We start from the raw sequence: 16,885 nt of genomic DNA on the forward strand, positions 1-16,885 counted from the left end.
ACACATTTAACTAATAGAAGGGGATGGATGTGAGTTGTTTAGAGGAGGAAGCACTAAATTTGCTGGAGTTTTGTAAAAAAACTGTTAAAAGTCATCTTTTCATGAAATAGGTTTATCTGCAGACACTTCTTTTAACGTGCTATATTTATGGGACTGATACAACCTTTATAATTTGTAAAATCAGTGTAAGTCATAACACCCATTTTAATAAATGCCCAGTGCTGTATTTCTTGTCCTTGTTTCAATTGATGTTGATCTTAATTACCTTATTTGATGTACATAACGATACCTGTTACGATTTTTTTACAAATAAGAAATATGCCATTTATTTGATGTACACCTCTATGGAGCGGTGTAAACTCAAGATTGCTGCCAAAGGAAGATCTAGTTCTTCTGCTTCTCAGATTATAGACCGTTCTCCAGCATTCAGGAGAAGGGAATTGAACAGCGTCTGGAGAGGAGTTCTGTTTAGCAGGCAAAACACTGAAGCAAGTTACTTGCACTTTCATTTTCTTCTCCAGTCAGAGTAATGATTAAATACCATGAAGAATTATTGAGAAGACTGTATTGTAGTGCTGTGCTTTGAAGTGCTAATAAGGATGCTTAAACATACTGGAATGCATCAAGACATCTAAATATTTCCCTGCTTTTACAACACAACAGTAACTTAACTGTTATGTAGCTCAGCTGGCTTGTACTTGTCCTAATATCCCTTTTTAGAGAGAGAAAGGGAAAGTATCTAAAACTTTCACCTCCCTTCTTAATTTAATGTGTTAAAAATTTCCAAGTAGTCTGGAAAACGCCTATTGGCAACTCAAACAAGTCTCTACAAGATGAGACCTGTAATCGATTATACTGTGCTTTTTACTATCTAGAGATTCAGTTATGTTGAAAGAATGGAAAGTATTTTTGTTGTTCCACTACCCTGACACCATTACGGATGAAATGTGAACAAGCCTGAAAAATTAAGTGTTCTTTCGTACAGCACTGTGAAAATCCAAACCTTTTGTAAATGTCTTATCAATCGTTGATTGATTAATCTTGTTCCAAGGCATATTTCCGTATTTAATACCTGCTTGGCTGATGCAACATGACTAAAGCTAGTACTGTTGGCCTTTAATGCAGCTGTCTAAAAATTGTGTTGACCTTAATGGCTACTGATGGAGGACTGTAAGAACAATTTAGGTAATAATCAATATCTCCTCTATCTAGAGATAATCAGATTAAAGAACTTGGGGTTTTTTTCCTTGGATTTTGCTCCAATAATTGTTTTATCTCAACTTCTGAAAAAGAATAAAGAAGTTTTGTCTAATTTTTTTTCCTGTTCTAGTTTAAAAGTGTTCTGGCTAGCAAATTCTAAGAATTGATTAAATGCATGTCTTAAGTTACATCTTAGCAGTACTGAAACTTGAAATAGCAGTGGATAAAATCTAATTAGATTAATATAACAGGAAGGTCAGGGAAGTTTTACAAATTCTTCTAGGATAAATAAAAGCAGAATAGTTCTTTATAGAAAAAATGTGATGCTTAATATTCTTTCAAATAAGCATGGAAATAAAATACTTTGGTTGTCCAGCACTGGCAGTATGATCTACAGCAGATATGCCAGCAGAGAAACTAGGGAGAAGGGGTGAGCTGTGTTCCTGTTTTCTTTGATACAGATGTTCATTCAGATCTTTTAAGCCTGCTGTCTGAAAGAGTAGCTACAACTGGTCGCTGTTGATATCTGCTGGTTACTGGTAGCCAGGAGGTGATGGCAGTTGTTAGCACCAATGTTCTTGAACTCATGAAAAAGGAAGCTTTCAGCTGCTAAATGGTGAAGGGATGGTAAAGGATGGTAAACCTATCTTGCTGAAATAGGAAATCAACACTTGTGTGATTTAAGAGGGCAGTTCCAGCTTGGATAGATTTCTTTTAAATGTAAGGGTATGGAGAAAAATTATAGACTGCATAAAGCTAGTTCTTCTGGTTTTGAGACTGCAGCAACCACAATGTGTCACTTTTGTGGTGATCTGAAATACCTGACGGGCAAACCCAGCATGGTGTTGATGTACACGGTTCTCTGATCCTGTGATAGAAGACTCAAAGTGCAAGGAAAACAGTTATGCCACCTCTTCTATTTCACATTCAATAAAATTGAGTGAAGTGGACTCTAAAGCACCAGGATTTGCTAGAAAATCTGTTTTGATGCGTTAAAATTTTTTTTGTTGTAAACTAAAGCTGACTGGTTTTCCAGTAGATTAGTATTAAGCAACTTACTGCTTGGTGAGGCATCTTTGAAATGTTTTTGAAATCTCTAAAAATACAAATTTTGGTATGTATTTTTAACATGCAAAGCTCAGGTCCTGTACTTTTCCCTTAAAAACATCTTTAACAGAAATGTGTGCATATATATTGAACAAAAATGGAGGTATTTTGTAAGATTTCTGACTAGTATAGGGCATCATAATGACTTTTTTCCGCTGGGCTTTAGGCTGTAGCATTTACTTTTACAAAGTGGAACAACTGGGAAATATAATGATACATTTCTGGGAGAAAAAAAAAAAAAAAAAAGAATGGTGTGGCTTTTTGGTGTCTTGTTTTTCCCTGTTCTCTTTTTTTATTATACTTCTCCCCCTCTCTCTTTCTGCACAGGGTGGGTATTCTGCTCCCTCCTTCTCTCCCTGGCAGGGCTCATTCCAGGGCATCCCTCGGACTGTTCCACCGCACCGCAGACAGAGTGAGTCTGTACCTCTCACTCATCTCCCTCACCGTGTTCCAGTAGAAGCTTCCCCTTTGCACGCACTGTTCATCTCGTAGTATCCTCCTTTCTCAGGCAGATTTACAGGCATACACAATAGTCTGTGGCTAACCAAAACGCTTCCTTCAGCCAGCGTATAAGCAGCTACAACTTAAAGCTTCATAACCGTTATTAAATGCTGATTTACTTCAGCAGTTCTTCAGGCAACCCTGAGTAGGCCCTTGTTTCCAGTCTTGTCTTAACATAAATCTTGCTTGCTGCATTTCCCCTTTCTTTTTCATGGCTGTAATATACTATCCTGTTTGTGTATGTGTCCCGTTTGCTCATAAGTCTGCACGCGTGCATATGTGGATGTATTTACATATGTTGTGGAAGTACATAAAAATGTTGGTATAAATGAAAGTATCATTTTCATTGCCTCTTAGAAGAAGTTTCCTTAACTTTTCAGAATGGCTTTCCTGAAACTAATTTCCTCCCCATCCCCCCTTGGTATTTGTTGTAAAAAAGGCTTCTAATACATTGAAGTGGCTGTTGCAAAAATTGCATGATTTCTTAACATTCCTTATGTGCTAGCTACGATGTGGGCTGATATAAGATGCATTTGTTCTCTTGGCTTGGATCTGCAAAACAAAAGACAATTGCTGATTTTAAAACTGTATGCTTACGTAGACATAGAGAAATGGTAAGTCTTATTTTGTGCTTTGGTATTGCATTATAAACAGATAATTGTTTGAAGAAATATAACTAGTTCATAAAGCTAAAGTTATATTTTTAAAATGTACTGTAATTTGAGAATTACAGTGTGTTTGACTGCCTAGCAAAGCCCAAGAGTGTATTTGGACAAGAAATAAAGGGGAAAAGTAAAATTATGGAAATCAAGTTAAGATTTCCAGGGCCAATGGAGATTGGAAGAGTAACCTGAATCTTGAGAAACTTAAGCTTACATTGCAATAATCCTAATTTATTTCAATTACAAGAAAAAAATACCTTGTGAAGTAATCTGTAAATGGTGTTTCAAATACTCTCTTGATGTTTCTGTGACAATGTTCATTTAAGCAACCCATCAGGAATGCACAGCCTGTTTCATAGGCTTTTCTCTATGCAATCGAGGTATGTGCTTCATTTTCCTGTGGTGTTTGATGTGGAACTTTGTGTGTGTGTGTGTAACGAATGTAGAACCCCCAAAGCCAATCATCACATCTTCTCTATCTGGGTAGAGGCCCAGCAGTAGCGCAGCCTGGCTGCTTTGCTGTCCTGTCCGCAGGGAGTCGGAGTTTAAGATCAGTTTTAGACCTGAGTGGCATATAAATGTCACGGGTTTGGGGCTTACTGATCGGAGAGTTGGAATAGGAGGATGGTGTCTGAACTGCCAGATGGGTGCCTCTGGTGTCACATCATTCATGTTGACTGCTTAACTGAAGAGGAAAACTTGGCTAATCTCTTAGTAGTTCTGTAAGCCCCCATCTCATTCCTCTGCTAATGGCAGTAGCTTCTTACTCAGGGATTCTGTAGCATGCTTTTATTATTAAAGCAGGTTGGATTTTTTTTTTTTAGCATAAATCTTACATGTTAAATTCCACGAATTGCTAGTAAAGGAAATAAAGCAGATGAAAACTGGCCTTTGACTAATTAACCTAAATTATAAATAACCTATTGCTTAGGAAAAGAAATGTTTCCTGTAACTGAGTGATCCTACCCTTTTTCTGTAAATTTTAGATTTGATCAAATAGTAAATACTGAGAATAAGAAATACGGTATAAAATAGGAGGTTTCTTGGATGTTTCTACTGACACTCTTGCAAAATCAGCCGCTGCATGAGGAGTCTCATAAAGAACATTACTAGGTGGTCTTTCTCCTTATTACTACTTCCCTTGGTTCAGTGGTTTTAGGTCTGCTGGTTTTTGAGCTAGTATGGAATGCCCAATATGGGATTTTGAGGCAAGTGGGGAGCTGGGTATCATCACCGAGAATAGGAATAATAATAAGAAAGACAGCCTTAAAGTCAGTGTTAGTTTTCTTTTGCAATATTATAGAGAAGGTGATGGGAATGTGAAGTGTTCTCAGTTCTTGTTTGGCTGTGGTTTGTGTCTGGAGATCTTGGAATTCAAGCATTTCTTCTCAAACTTCTGGATCCTGAACCTAAAATATCATCTGCGCTTGGGAATACTGCAGGTTTCTTCACTATGCTGTTAGTAGCTGATGGATACGTAGATCACTTACGAGCACTGTAGGTTATGAGGGTATAAATCTGTAAACAGTATTACATCATCTAAATATATTACAGTATATAAACAACTAAAAATAATTTTACTGTTGCTGTACAGGACGGGTAATATATCCCTGCTACATAATATTACAATACTGTAATATGCTTACAGTTCTTCTCTATTAGCACCAGTTGAATTGTTAGCATGCCTACTGCTTAAATTCCCTGTGAACTTACCATATTGTTGCACTTTGTTAACACACTTTAGAATTGGATGTTTTGCACTTTTAATGAAAATTAATTTTTAATACTTTCACATTTAACTTCATGTTGTTTCAACAGCCTTGGAAACAACTCAGCGTTTTGTATTTCATAAACATTTTAATAATGGTACATTGATTTTTGTTATTTTTATTAACAAAATGATATGGTGTTTATGCCGATAATTCCCGTATGTGTCCTGAACGCAACTCTTATGTAACGGTCCTTTATTTTTCTCTTGGTTATGAGATCTAATTTGATGACAAAGCAAGCTTTCTTCAATACAGTTTAGAACTTCAGCATTTGTATTCTGGAGCTTTAATAATGCAGCTCTAGAAACACAGCATTTAGAATACATATTGTCAATGAACCAATGAAAAACTCTTGTTGTAATAAAAGAATATTACACCACTATGCCTAGGCCCCTAGCCCCAAGTGCTTCTCCAAACAGAAACACTGATGAAAACTGTTTTGTTACTCAAGCGTTGCAGTTGTTCACATCTCCACATACTTTTTCCATGAAGTGCACAGTACTTAGACTTTTTGTATCTAAGGATTAGAAGTGAAGATAACATAAGAATTCTAGCAGGTGACACATAGTTTTTTATCATGAACAAGAAAGCTGCTGTATGCACATCGACTAGAACAGGTCCAGGCTTTGATTTTTCATGTTTTTGTTTTTGTGGGTTGGTTTTTTTTCTTAACAAAGGTATGTTGCTTCACAGTATGAAATGTTTCCAAAACCTTTATGACTGATTCAGGTTCATTGTAGGGTGTACAGTGTTGGTGTTAGCAGAATGAAGTTGCTTCAGGTATTCTTTTGGAAGTTCTACAATTCATGTTGAATCTCCATCAAAATATTAAAAATGTCCTGGAAGCATTACATTACTGTCCTTTGTACGTAATTATTTTTCCTCTGAGAAACAAGTCTACATCTATGTGAAGAAGTGTCTTAAGAAAAACTCTCTTCTCCAAAGTTGGGTAGTTGCAGGTTGGACTACAAAAGAAGTATCTCTTGTACCGAACTAAGTATATTTGCCAACAAAATTTTACATATGGTCATATTTTTCTGTTTGCACATATTTCTGTATTTATGGATGAAATGCCTGTCTTGATGTAATTATATATTAATTTCAGTATTTTTTCTTTGAGAAAGATGGTATTTTTATTTAAGTTGGGGATTTTATACAGACTATGCAGGAAAAAACCAACAATACGCTGTATTAGCAATTATTTTACACGCTCATGCTGTGGTGAATGGTGGTTTTAAAAAGGGGGGGGGGGGTTGAATTATTTGAAGTCATATTACATACTGTGGAATCCTATTTTACAGTGTTGAAATATGGGGATAGTATAGCTAGCCAAAAGGGAGAAGGGGGGGAAAAAAAAAAGTTCCAAAATGAAGGTATTGGCAGATACTACAGATTGATGGTGTGAAATATTGATTTATTTTTTTTTTCCAGAGACAGAAAATGAGAGCTTTCCCATTTAGCCTTTCAGCAAGGCTGTGTCTTCATTTGAAGGCCTGTGAAATGATAGCTTATCCTGTGCCAAGGCAGTGAGATAAGGGGTGTCAGGAATGATCAGAAAATGAAAAAGTTCCGTGGCAGGGCTTCCCTTGCTCTGTCCCCCCATCCAAAAAAAAAAATAAAAAAAAAATAATAAAAAAAAAAATGTAGTGATAGTTTGGAGTCTCTTCAAGCTCATGAGTTGCTAGGAAGATGGGTTATTAAACAGTATGGGCAACACAATCAGAACATGTAACACAGTGTGTCTTATGACATTGGTGTTCATTCTCAGGTATCTAACTCGTATGTGCGTGGATGCAAATATTATGTGTACAGTTGTAATCATACACACAAATTCTAGTTACAGCTCTAAGCAGTATTTTAAGTGTAAGATATTAACTGTGTTAAAAGACTTCAAGTTATAAGAGCACAGGTATTCTGTGCAGGTCTTGCTATAAATATTTGTTCTGCATTACTTCAACACTATTGCTACCTTTGTTTCTGGAAGGTGGATAAAAAACCAATGGGGGACATGGTAATCGTGAATGAAATGGTTATAAGTTGCAGTTCTGTCATGGCAATTGCTCATTGTTTTGTCTTGGTCCTCTGACATCATTGTCCTTGTCTTTTTCTTGTCTCTGCTTTCCCATTATGCCATTGGCAAGGAGTTGAGAAGTTAGTCCATTACTTCTGTGATAAAGCGTGGTACAGTACAACTTCAGATTTCTTCCCATCTCCTCCTCACACATTTTCGCTTTTTTTTTTTTCTATGCATGATGCATGTCTACTGGAGATGTGCATGCAATTCTCAAATTTCTCATTGCTTCACTTCCCTCATTCCTCAAAATACTGCAGGGAGAAAATGCCTTTATAATACCTCTATAGAATTAAATATAGGGAATTGAGATGGGGATCAAAGTTAGAGATACAGAATAACCAAAGCAAAAGTGGTGATATTGCGATAAATATCACTGTCATGACCACATCGATTTCACTTCTTTATCACTTCCTTATCAGTATAACATACTTGAATCAGTTTTCCAACACAAAGCTAATATGATCTCAGTGGTTTAGTAACAGCATAGTAATGGTAATCCTCTCTGTGGATATGTTGTCATTTTTCTCTGGATGATGTAACAGCCAGTTTTACTTGAGAGAAATAAGAGAAAAGTGTCTTAAGCTAATGTGGTGGGGACTGTAATTTAGTAATTTTGATTGGTGCATCAATACATGCAAGTCTCTGAAGCTCTTGCCAGTGCAGAAGAGTCTGTTTCTTGTGCAAAAAGGAGCATGTGCAGAAAGCGTTTTGTCTAATGTACTCTCGGTTTGAGGAGAACTAGTTTTCTGCAGTTATATTGCAGTCAAAATGTTTTAGAGTCCAACTTCACATTTTGGGAGCATCCCAAAGGAATGTGGATGCTTCCTCCCATGGATATTTTCTTTATGGAACAAAAATAGAAGTGTGGTTAGCGTGACAGTCTACACCAAGTCATGGTTTGACCCACCCTGAAGTATTACCAGAAGTATACTCAAAACAATGCAGGTGTCAAGACTTCCATGAAATGTATTACTATGTCTAGAAGGTGGAATGCTTCTTTATCTTTCTATTCCCCTTCCTTCTTGTGATGGAATTTACCAAATACTAGTTCTTCTCCCGACTGGTGATTTTGACTAATAACGGGGTCATAATGTATTAGGACTTCCCTAGTAAAAGGAAAACTTGTGTATGAGCAAAGATGTAAGCTATGGATGAAGGTAACGCAGTTTCCAGTGTTAGGTGCCTTGTGAACTGTTGCTTGCGTATTTTGGAAGTGGTGTTTTTCTGCTTGCAGTGTCATCTGATTGTTAATGCATATAGCAAATGGAAGAGATTAAAATCTGGAATTGTGATGATCGGACAGACTTTGACTAAGTAGAAATACAAAATTAGAAAACAGTACAGTACTTAAAACAGCTTGGCAAAGTGACACCATAGCTGTAGTGTCCTCATAATTCTGAGCATGTAGCTGTTTTCTACCTCTGAATTTCTAACTTTCTGCATGTTAGACCTTTTTAGGGTATGAAGGATAATGAGGAAAATGTATATTTGGCTATTTTGGTATGTAAAAATGCAAAATTGTCTGAGTGGAAAAGCTCAAATATTACCTAGTTTTTGTTAAAAACCCTCAAAATAGGTTATTGGAAGCTTGCTGTTTTGCTCATTTCAGATGTTTTTGTGTTTAACTCAACTTCCCATACAAATCTAGTTTCTTCTCTAACTTGACAAGTTTTTCATTTTACTGATTAGTATAACTAGGATTATTTGGTATAAAGTTAGGATTTCTAACGCTCAGATGAGATACTTAGCTGTGTTTTTGAAGACTGGCATGTAGAGACCCTTTCTAGGTGAGGAGGGAAGTTCCCTGACAGTTATTTTTATGTATTAGCATTTGACATAATACTTTCTGGTATAAATGTACTAATTTTGTACTTCAGGTAGGATTAGGAAATTTGATTTATTTGTCGAAATATTTGTATGGGAATCAGGTATGCTTTGGTTTCTGAATTCATTTTTAGCAGTTTTGTTTTGCAGGTGAGGTCTCAAGTTAATAAATAATTTTGGCTAACATCTGTCTGTCAACTTCTAAGCTCAAAGGATAATGTCTTCTGTAACCCATTACATAAACACTGAAAAATGACAAAAATATCTGGAGGATTCATTTCCTTTTAAGCTGTAACTCTCTTAATATATTGAATTATTGTATTTAGTACTTCCTTATTGTAGGATTGCTTGGTTAAGAAGTCTTCACAAAGTTAAACTAGTTTCGGTCACATAAGAAATAATGTTTTGATATTCATTTGACACCATTTTAAATTATTTTTTCTTTTTTTGTCTTTTCCTTCTTTCTCTTTCCAAAACAATCGTATTCAGACTACTCAATATATTTGCACTTACCTGTCTATGACTTGCTGATGTCATTGGTCCAGTGTAGATGTTGCCTTTGCTTACAGGTAGAACTCTGATATATTCTAAAGGGAAGAACTGCTAATAAGTTAAAATTAGATTGAGAAACCTAGGTATTTCTGTCTTTTTTTTTTTTTTTTGGGGGGGGGGGGGGGCGAATTTTGAGGATTCCATGTTCAATAGTAATTCTGTTAGGGAAAAATAGAAGAAAAAAAAAAAAAAAAGAATCCTGAGACATGCTATTGTCCTGAAAACGTAGCAGGACTTGGGCATGCACATTTATCATTGCGTTCTTCCTGTTAATTCCAAGAAGAACTAAAAAGACCAGACAAATAATTGGCTTTCTTATTTAGAAATTGTGAATAATTCAAGAGAGCAACTGAAGTAATATTTTTTAGTCAAATCTCTTAAAGACAAACATTGCTTATTTTTTTCTGACTGTATTTCACTAGTAAACAAATGTTATATATGCCTGTTTACTACGTACATGCAATCTGTCAGTTGGTAAGAATTCAAGTAGTTTAGGGATAAGACTAGCTTGTAATAGTTTGGTTCCCCTCCTTTACGAAGAAAATGAGAAAATCATCCCAACCTGAAACTTGCTAAAACTACGGCTTATTTTAATAGGTTTGGGGGTTTGCCGTGAATTGCACAATCATTAATAATTCTTCTAAGGTCTTCTAAGAATACAAGTTGGAGGTCTAAGATATGTTTGTGGAGCTAGTACACACAATAATCTTCAAAGTCTTTTTGCAGGGAAGAGCAAAGAAAATAGAAGTGACCCAGAAGAGGTACTGGCAGTTCTTTTGTCTGATCCATGTCTGATTAGATTGTACCTTCTGATAAAATGTCAATTCTTCATTAAGTTATCTTTATCCCTCGGTTATCAGTGCAGTAGTATATGAACTTTAGCTTCACGTGTACTCTGTTGTACTCTCTTGCTGAAGATGGCTTCTTTATGAGCCACTTTGAAATCCATTCAAGATAAAAGTTACGTAGGTCTCGTCAGTAGCCTATTTACAACACACCTGTATCAAAGTTTCTGACCTCAGTAAGGCAAGGAAAATGCACTGTAAGTTCATGTGGTCCATTAAACTCTCTTCCTACTGTACAGTATGGAACACTGACAAAAATTTGGGATAGCTAACTTGAATATGCGGCAAACAGAAATTCAAAGATGGATACAGCCTGATAGCCATTGCATTTGTTTATTAAGCACTTCAATCAGAATTGATGAGTACTCACATGCCATTCTTACTGCAGATTTAGGTGAAACCATCAACCATGCCTTTTTCATGTTTCTTTTAAACTAATTATTTTCTTTTTTTGTCTTTATGTTGTTGTGTATTTCAGTGCTGGTATACTTTTTTCCATTTGAGTTACAAGTTACATTTGTGCGCGTCCCATGAATCATCCTGTTTTGCCAAAGTCAAAGTTTTTATTTAAAAAAAACAACAAACAGATATACAGCCCTTATCAAGCATCCAGTCAGCACACGTTGGATTCAGAAAGTTTTCTGGTGTTTTCTTTGCCTAATATATTATTATATTTTCTCTTTACAGCCTCAAGTACTACAGCCTTCCAGCAGCCTTCCCAGTTCCACAGACCTCGCCCAGGGAAAACTAATAAAAATGCCACATATCGAGGCCCACAGTGAATATCCTAAACATCGTCTGCATGAAAATAGCAATCATCAGAATCAAAATGCTGCAAATGTCTCCCTCACAAATAGCCCGAATGATGTAAACTCTTTAATGAGCATACAGTTAGATGTAAAAGAAGAGAATGCATCATATTTGGAAAATTTGAAAAATAAAAATACTGAAGACCCTGGAGAGGTGGCTAGTAATAAAGAAGGTACATTACCATCTCGTTCCTGTTCTCATGATGCTAGAGAGGTGCAGACTGAATTAGCTGTGAAAAGTCAACTCTTGTTCACAAACCAGGCTTCTCTGCCAAAGACTTTAAGAATCGCAAAGCCCCCAAATGCTTTAGTGCCTCCTACGATGGCCGTTCTCACACGATCTGCAAATCATTCCACTGCTTCCAAGGAGCGTGAGCTTCTACCATTAAGTAGTTCAACTCCGCTACAGCCAACGTCTGGTCAGGATAACCTAAAGGGTAAACAGAGTCAGAAAGTGTCTAAACTTCGCCCACCGACTATGTCCTTTGTTAAATCTAAGCAAATGAGCAGTCAGAAATCCACACCAATATCTCCAGAGCCCCAGAACACCTCTTTGAAGACTAACATCCCAAAGCCACTGGTACAGAGAAAAGAAAATGTGCAGATACAGAATACCAGTTTGCATTCTGGGGATAGCTTACCCTCTAATCGGCATTCCCGCCTCCCTAAACCAAAGACACATTGAGAACGTACCCACATATCCTTGAATGATGCCATAAATTAAACTACTTCCTGTGTTTTGACTGCCTTTGAGGCTGCTTTATCTGCAGCTTGCAAATCCTGAGTGAATATTAAAAATAGCATTTATCTTCAGTGTTTGCATACTCCATCCTGTTATGTTCTGAGGCTCATGTTACGAGTTGTGCAGTTTTTCTTGAGAGTGTTTTATTATAATGTAGGTCTGTCTTAAAGATTGTATTGCCCAGTGATTTTAGTAATCAAGCAAACACTGAAGTCTGTGGTGACCACGAATACCAGAATGCTGCACTGTGTATTTCAGGATAGCAGAAATTATTTCTTACCTCTGTTTGAGTTATTAGACAATGAAATTACTATTTGGTTTAATTTCTTGATTCTGAGTACTCGTTAGGTTAGAGTGGTGGAAAATTAGACTTACTAGCAGATGTTTTATTGGCCATAATTCCTACTCTGTATTCCAGAGGCCTATGCAAAAATCCTTGTATTTATCATTATCTCAAGACTGACATATTTAATGTTATTTAATCTATTGGGTTGGGTGGGTTGTGTTGTTTTGTTTTGCTGTAGTCTGAAGTTGCTCTATTTTTTGTTTATCCCATTTTCACTGTTCACAGACAATAAGCAGATTTCACAGGGTGAAATGGATCTTCTCTTTTAAGCATCATCATTTGCTGAAAGAATGTGGTATGTTTTTATTGTGTTGAATAGACACATTACCGGGTAGATTGTTGAAACGCAGTGCTAGGGATACTTGTGCAAAATCTTCCAATATAGGCTCTTACAAATTGTTAAGTAGGGAGCCTCTGGGAATAAGGGGTCCATAACACCTACGTCAAGGTTGCACAACATGCATTTTAATTAGAATTTTAACTTTTATTGTACTGCTTGTATTTATTGATTTCTGTTTAATATTGAAAGACTCTGAAGTACCTGAGTTGACGTTTTGCACAAAATCTGCCATGTGTGTAAGGATTTGAAACTATTTTACAGAATAAAACTTGTATCAAAATAGCGACTATTTTTTAAAAACAAGAAAGAATGAATTAGCCCCACTTATTTGCTTTGAGCAATCCTATTATGTCCTAATCCAGAGCTGGTGCTCTTAAGAGTTTTTCAGAGATGTTTATTTTGGGTTTGAGTTTTTTGTATTTTTTTTTTTTTCAATTTTTAAAGAAGTGCATGATAACTGGGAAGGAGCTTTTTGGGGAAATAAAGCAAAAAACATTTTTCTGCTTTCTAGGAGAAGTATTTTTTCTGAAAGTGGTCTGGAAATATATGCCCATCGTGGTGCAGCTATATGGGACCATGAGACATGTCCTGTGAGCGAAATACATGCCTATCCAGTGAGGCTTTCCAGAAACTTAATGTTATGTCCCATTTCCTTTTTTTCCCCTTCTTTCCCATCACTGTCTCTTGGATGTTACAGATTGGGCTGGGTTTTTTTTTCTGGATTTGGTTTAGCATCATCAGCAGAAGGTTGTTACAGTAACTTCACTCAAGATTTGTTCCTGAACAGCATATAATGTCAGTAAAACAAAACATAGTCATAGTTTCTTCTAGGCTTTGGCTATAGGACTTTGGCATATGACAGTATTTTCTTTGAAAGGATTAAAGTGAATAGGTACAGACATTTCATAAATAATTTCAATTTCTGTAATATAAGCCCTTTGACTAGGGGTGTTCTGATGGATACCTTAGTTGGATGGGAGAAGGAAAAAATACAATTCTCTCACCTAAGTTTCTCAGTCCGTAACTAATATCCAATAAAGTTTTTGGATTTGTCACACTGTAAATTCTTTTAACTGACAATGAAATGGAAAAATGAAAAGCTTGGGGGGAAAGCTGGGGGGAGAGGTTCTGTTTCAGAACTGCTTCTGTCAATCTGTAATAAGAGACCTGCAGGACTTCCTGTTAACGGGGGCAAAGACAATGTAAGCAAGAAGTAACAAGAGTGACATTAATTGTTACAGTTGATAAAGGATCAAATAACTGCAATTCAAGACTGCTGTAACAATTATTCTCCAGGAAAAATTCTTTCCTTGAAAAGCATTGAATTAGATGGCCTTCAGTGTAAGCATTTACCTTCCATAAGAAAATAAAACTGACTTTTTGTGTTCCCCAAAACTAGCTCCTGGCAGCTAACTGTGTTTCTCAGGAGTTTAAAAACTGCTAAGGGAATGATCAGATTCCTGTTTTGTGTTCTGGTCCATACAGATTTCTATGGAAGGTGGGGTTTTTAAGTTTACTTTCCTTGAATAGAAGCTGATTTTATTTCTAGTTGTATATGATTTTGCATAAAAAGGTGACTTTCACTTGATGCTATTTCAACAAGATTTCACTATGAATTCTTTTGCTTCTTATTCTGGAGGTATCGCCAGCCTGATTTAGTAATGTTAAAATTTTTATGTTTACATGTAAAAGTATAGATATCTATCTATCTGCACCCTTACTGAAAATTAAAGAACGAAGCAAGGAGATGATCAGGATTTCATAAAAAAGATAGTTCTTAGTGTTGGGTTTTTTTTCCGGAAGAACAAAAATTTACTTATTCTGTGGGTGGTTTTTTTTTGTTTGGTTTTTTTTTTCTGTATCAACGGAGCATGAGTAGATTCTGTTCCTTGTTAGGGCATTTCCCCATTTTATTCTGACAGATTAGCGAGACATTGAACTGTAGACAGCAGGATTTGATGACAGATTCTAGCCTGAATTGTATTTGTATTCAACTATTAACCTTGCATCCCTCTAAGACAACTACATATTTTGGCACTTCAGTCTTTACCAGGGAAGGCTCTGTTGCATGTACAGTAAGTCCAGAGTATGAGCAAAGCCTGTCAGTAGATGGGTAACTGGAAGAGAAGTAATGAAGTTTGAAGCTTCACTTCAGTGAGGACGGGCGTTAGAGGGAGATGGATAAGAGGGCGCTGTGTAGAACTTATCGAATGGGATTAAGTAAGTATTTTCAGGTAATTTATCTACCTTACGGAAGGTGCAGATATATCATCAGTACTGGTGCAGATTGTTGGCAATTAAAGGATATGATATCTTCAGGGTTTTTTTTAGGTTTCTAAAACTTCTTTTGCCATTTTTTTGTTTTTGATTTCTCATTCTTTTGTGAATATTCACAAAAGTATTAAACTACTGTTCCGTATGTGTGTACAGAAAAAATTATGCATTTTAACAAGTGAATAAACACAAAAGAAAAAAATGGAATTGCACTTTAAATGAGCGTTATTGCTTGGAGTTGTGCCTAAAATAATCTAGATGCCTCCTGCTGTGTGTGGCTTTTGTTTGAAACTAATTTCCCTGCTAGTGTTGCTGTTTCCAAGGTATCATCACATCACTTTCACAGAATTGATATGCACTCTAGCATGTTTAAAAATATTCATATGATGTACTGAGTTTTTGTTGTGCAATGACTTTAATTTAACTGTGGAATTTTAATACTGATGATGCAGCCAGATTATTACCTTCCCTTTCCCTGAAGCTAGCACTTCCTACTGCCAATCAAGGCCGATGGCAAAACTTCCCTAGGACTAGCATAGCCCTTAATGATGTTCCCAGCATATGTTTTTGTTTAAGAAGTGCAATATTATCTCTTAGACTTTCTTGAAATAATCACAAAGGCCCTGAAATTCCAAACAGGTGCTGAATCTTTTCATAACTTCCAAAAAATGTGGGTTCCTCAACTTAACGTCTCATAGCACTGAGACTAGACATAGCAACTAGATTGCATCATACGTCAGTAAAATTCATTTCATCCTCGATCTGAATGCTGATTTATTGTAATGATGCTAGAAAACTGAATACCAGTTGCGTGATTTCCTTTGTTTGCATGTCACAGCCATATGCACATTATAAAGTGTCATACTTGGGTAGGTTGCATGTTTGGGGGGAAATATTTCTGGTTTTGCACAGCACATAATCTTCTTAATATGGACATTTTCTTGCCATACAAATGGAAATCGGTTCTTGAATTGGGCTTCTGTAGCTATTCTCATTATAGTGGCTTCTTCTGAGCAGAGTGGATTTAATAGATGATCCTGGTGGTAGGTCTCAGTATAGTAATCTTACAACTATGCTATCAAGGAAATTCAGTCACTGTTGTGGTAAAGCTGCTCACTGCCTACTTAATTGTAAAAGCACCACAATAAAAACAATATAATTCCAGTGTCAGTGAAATCTTAAAATACAATACTAGCTAAAACAAGAGGTACCCTTACTCTCTGCTTTGCTGTTTTTGTTTTTTTAACCCAGGCCAGAGTAAATACTGTATATTGGAATTTGCTTGTAAATTTGATTAAAAAACCTGTATGTAAAAATTCTTTCCTCAATGTTGCTCTAGTGAATAAAAATAAAAGTCATAATTCTAATAAGTATCCATTTCTCCTGACTGTTCACTTGTATGTTTTTTTTTAATTGTGCAGAATTATAGGACTGTAGACAGGAAATTTTGGGGGAGGGGGAGATTATGCTTATACTTGGAGTGTTTTCTCATGGAATGTCTTTCTCCACCAGACTTGCAGGCTTTTAGCGTCAGACTTCTTTTTAATAAAAGAAAAAAAGACATAGAGAAGCTAAACATTCTAATGCATTGTTTCCAGAGGAACAAGGACTTATGTGGCTAGTTTTAAAAGGTATGTTATTTCACCTGTAGTGCTCAGCTGAGAAAAGTATTTATAGTTTTCTTATGCAATTAACTAGTTAAAGCTATCACCATAAGAGACTACTTTGAGAAAGTTATTTCCCCACAGGAGTCTAAATCAATAGAACGTATGCATGCATGTAAACGTTCATAAAAACCTCCAGACTGTGTATCAGTATTTTGCTGATGATTTGAATAGTT

At 36.1% G+C, this 16,885-nt stretch overlaps 1 protein-coding gene across 5 annotated transcripts in view; it reads left to right on the forward strand.

Moving 5' to 3' along the window:
- Positions 1 to 16,418, forward strand: part of CCSER2 (coiled-coil serine rich protein 2) — a 73,290-nt gene extending 56,872 nt beyond the window's left edge. For 3 of the 5 annotated variants that reach the window (XM_056351803.1, XM_056351805.1, XM_056351804.1), the window contains exon 10: positions 11,222 to 16,418. In XM_056351803.1, coding sequence (XP_056207778.1) covers positions 11,222 to 12,028 — 807 coding nt within the window. In that variant the 3' untranslated portion in view covers positions 12,029 to 16,418. Of the gene's footprint in view, positions 1 to 2,634; positions 2,720 to 7,380; positions 7,421 to 11,221 lie in introns of all 5 variants that reach the window. The other 2 variants (XM_056351806.1, XM_056351807.1) reach the window with 2 other exon arrangements.
- The last annotated feature ends 467 nt before the right edge of the window (positions 16,419 to 16,885 follow it).

The sequence above is a fragment of the Falco biarmicus genome, chromosome 9 (assembly GCF_023638135.1).
Source record: "Falco biarmicus isolate bFalBia1 chromosome 9, bFalBia1.pri, whole genome shotgun sequence".
NCBI lineage: Eukaryota > Metazoa > Chordata > Aves > Falconiformes > Falconidae > Falco > Falco biarmicus.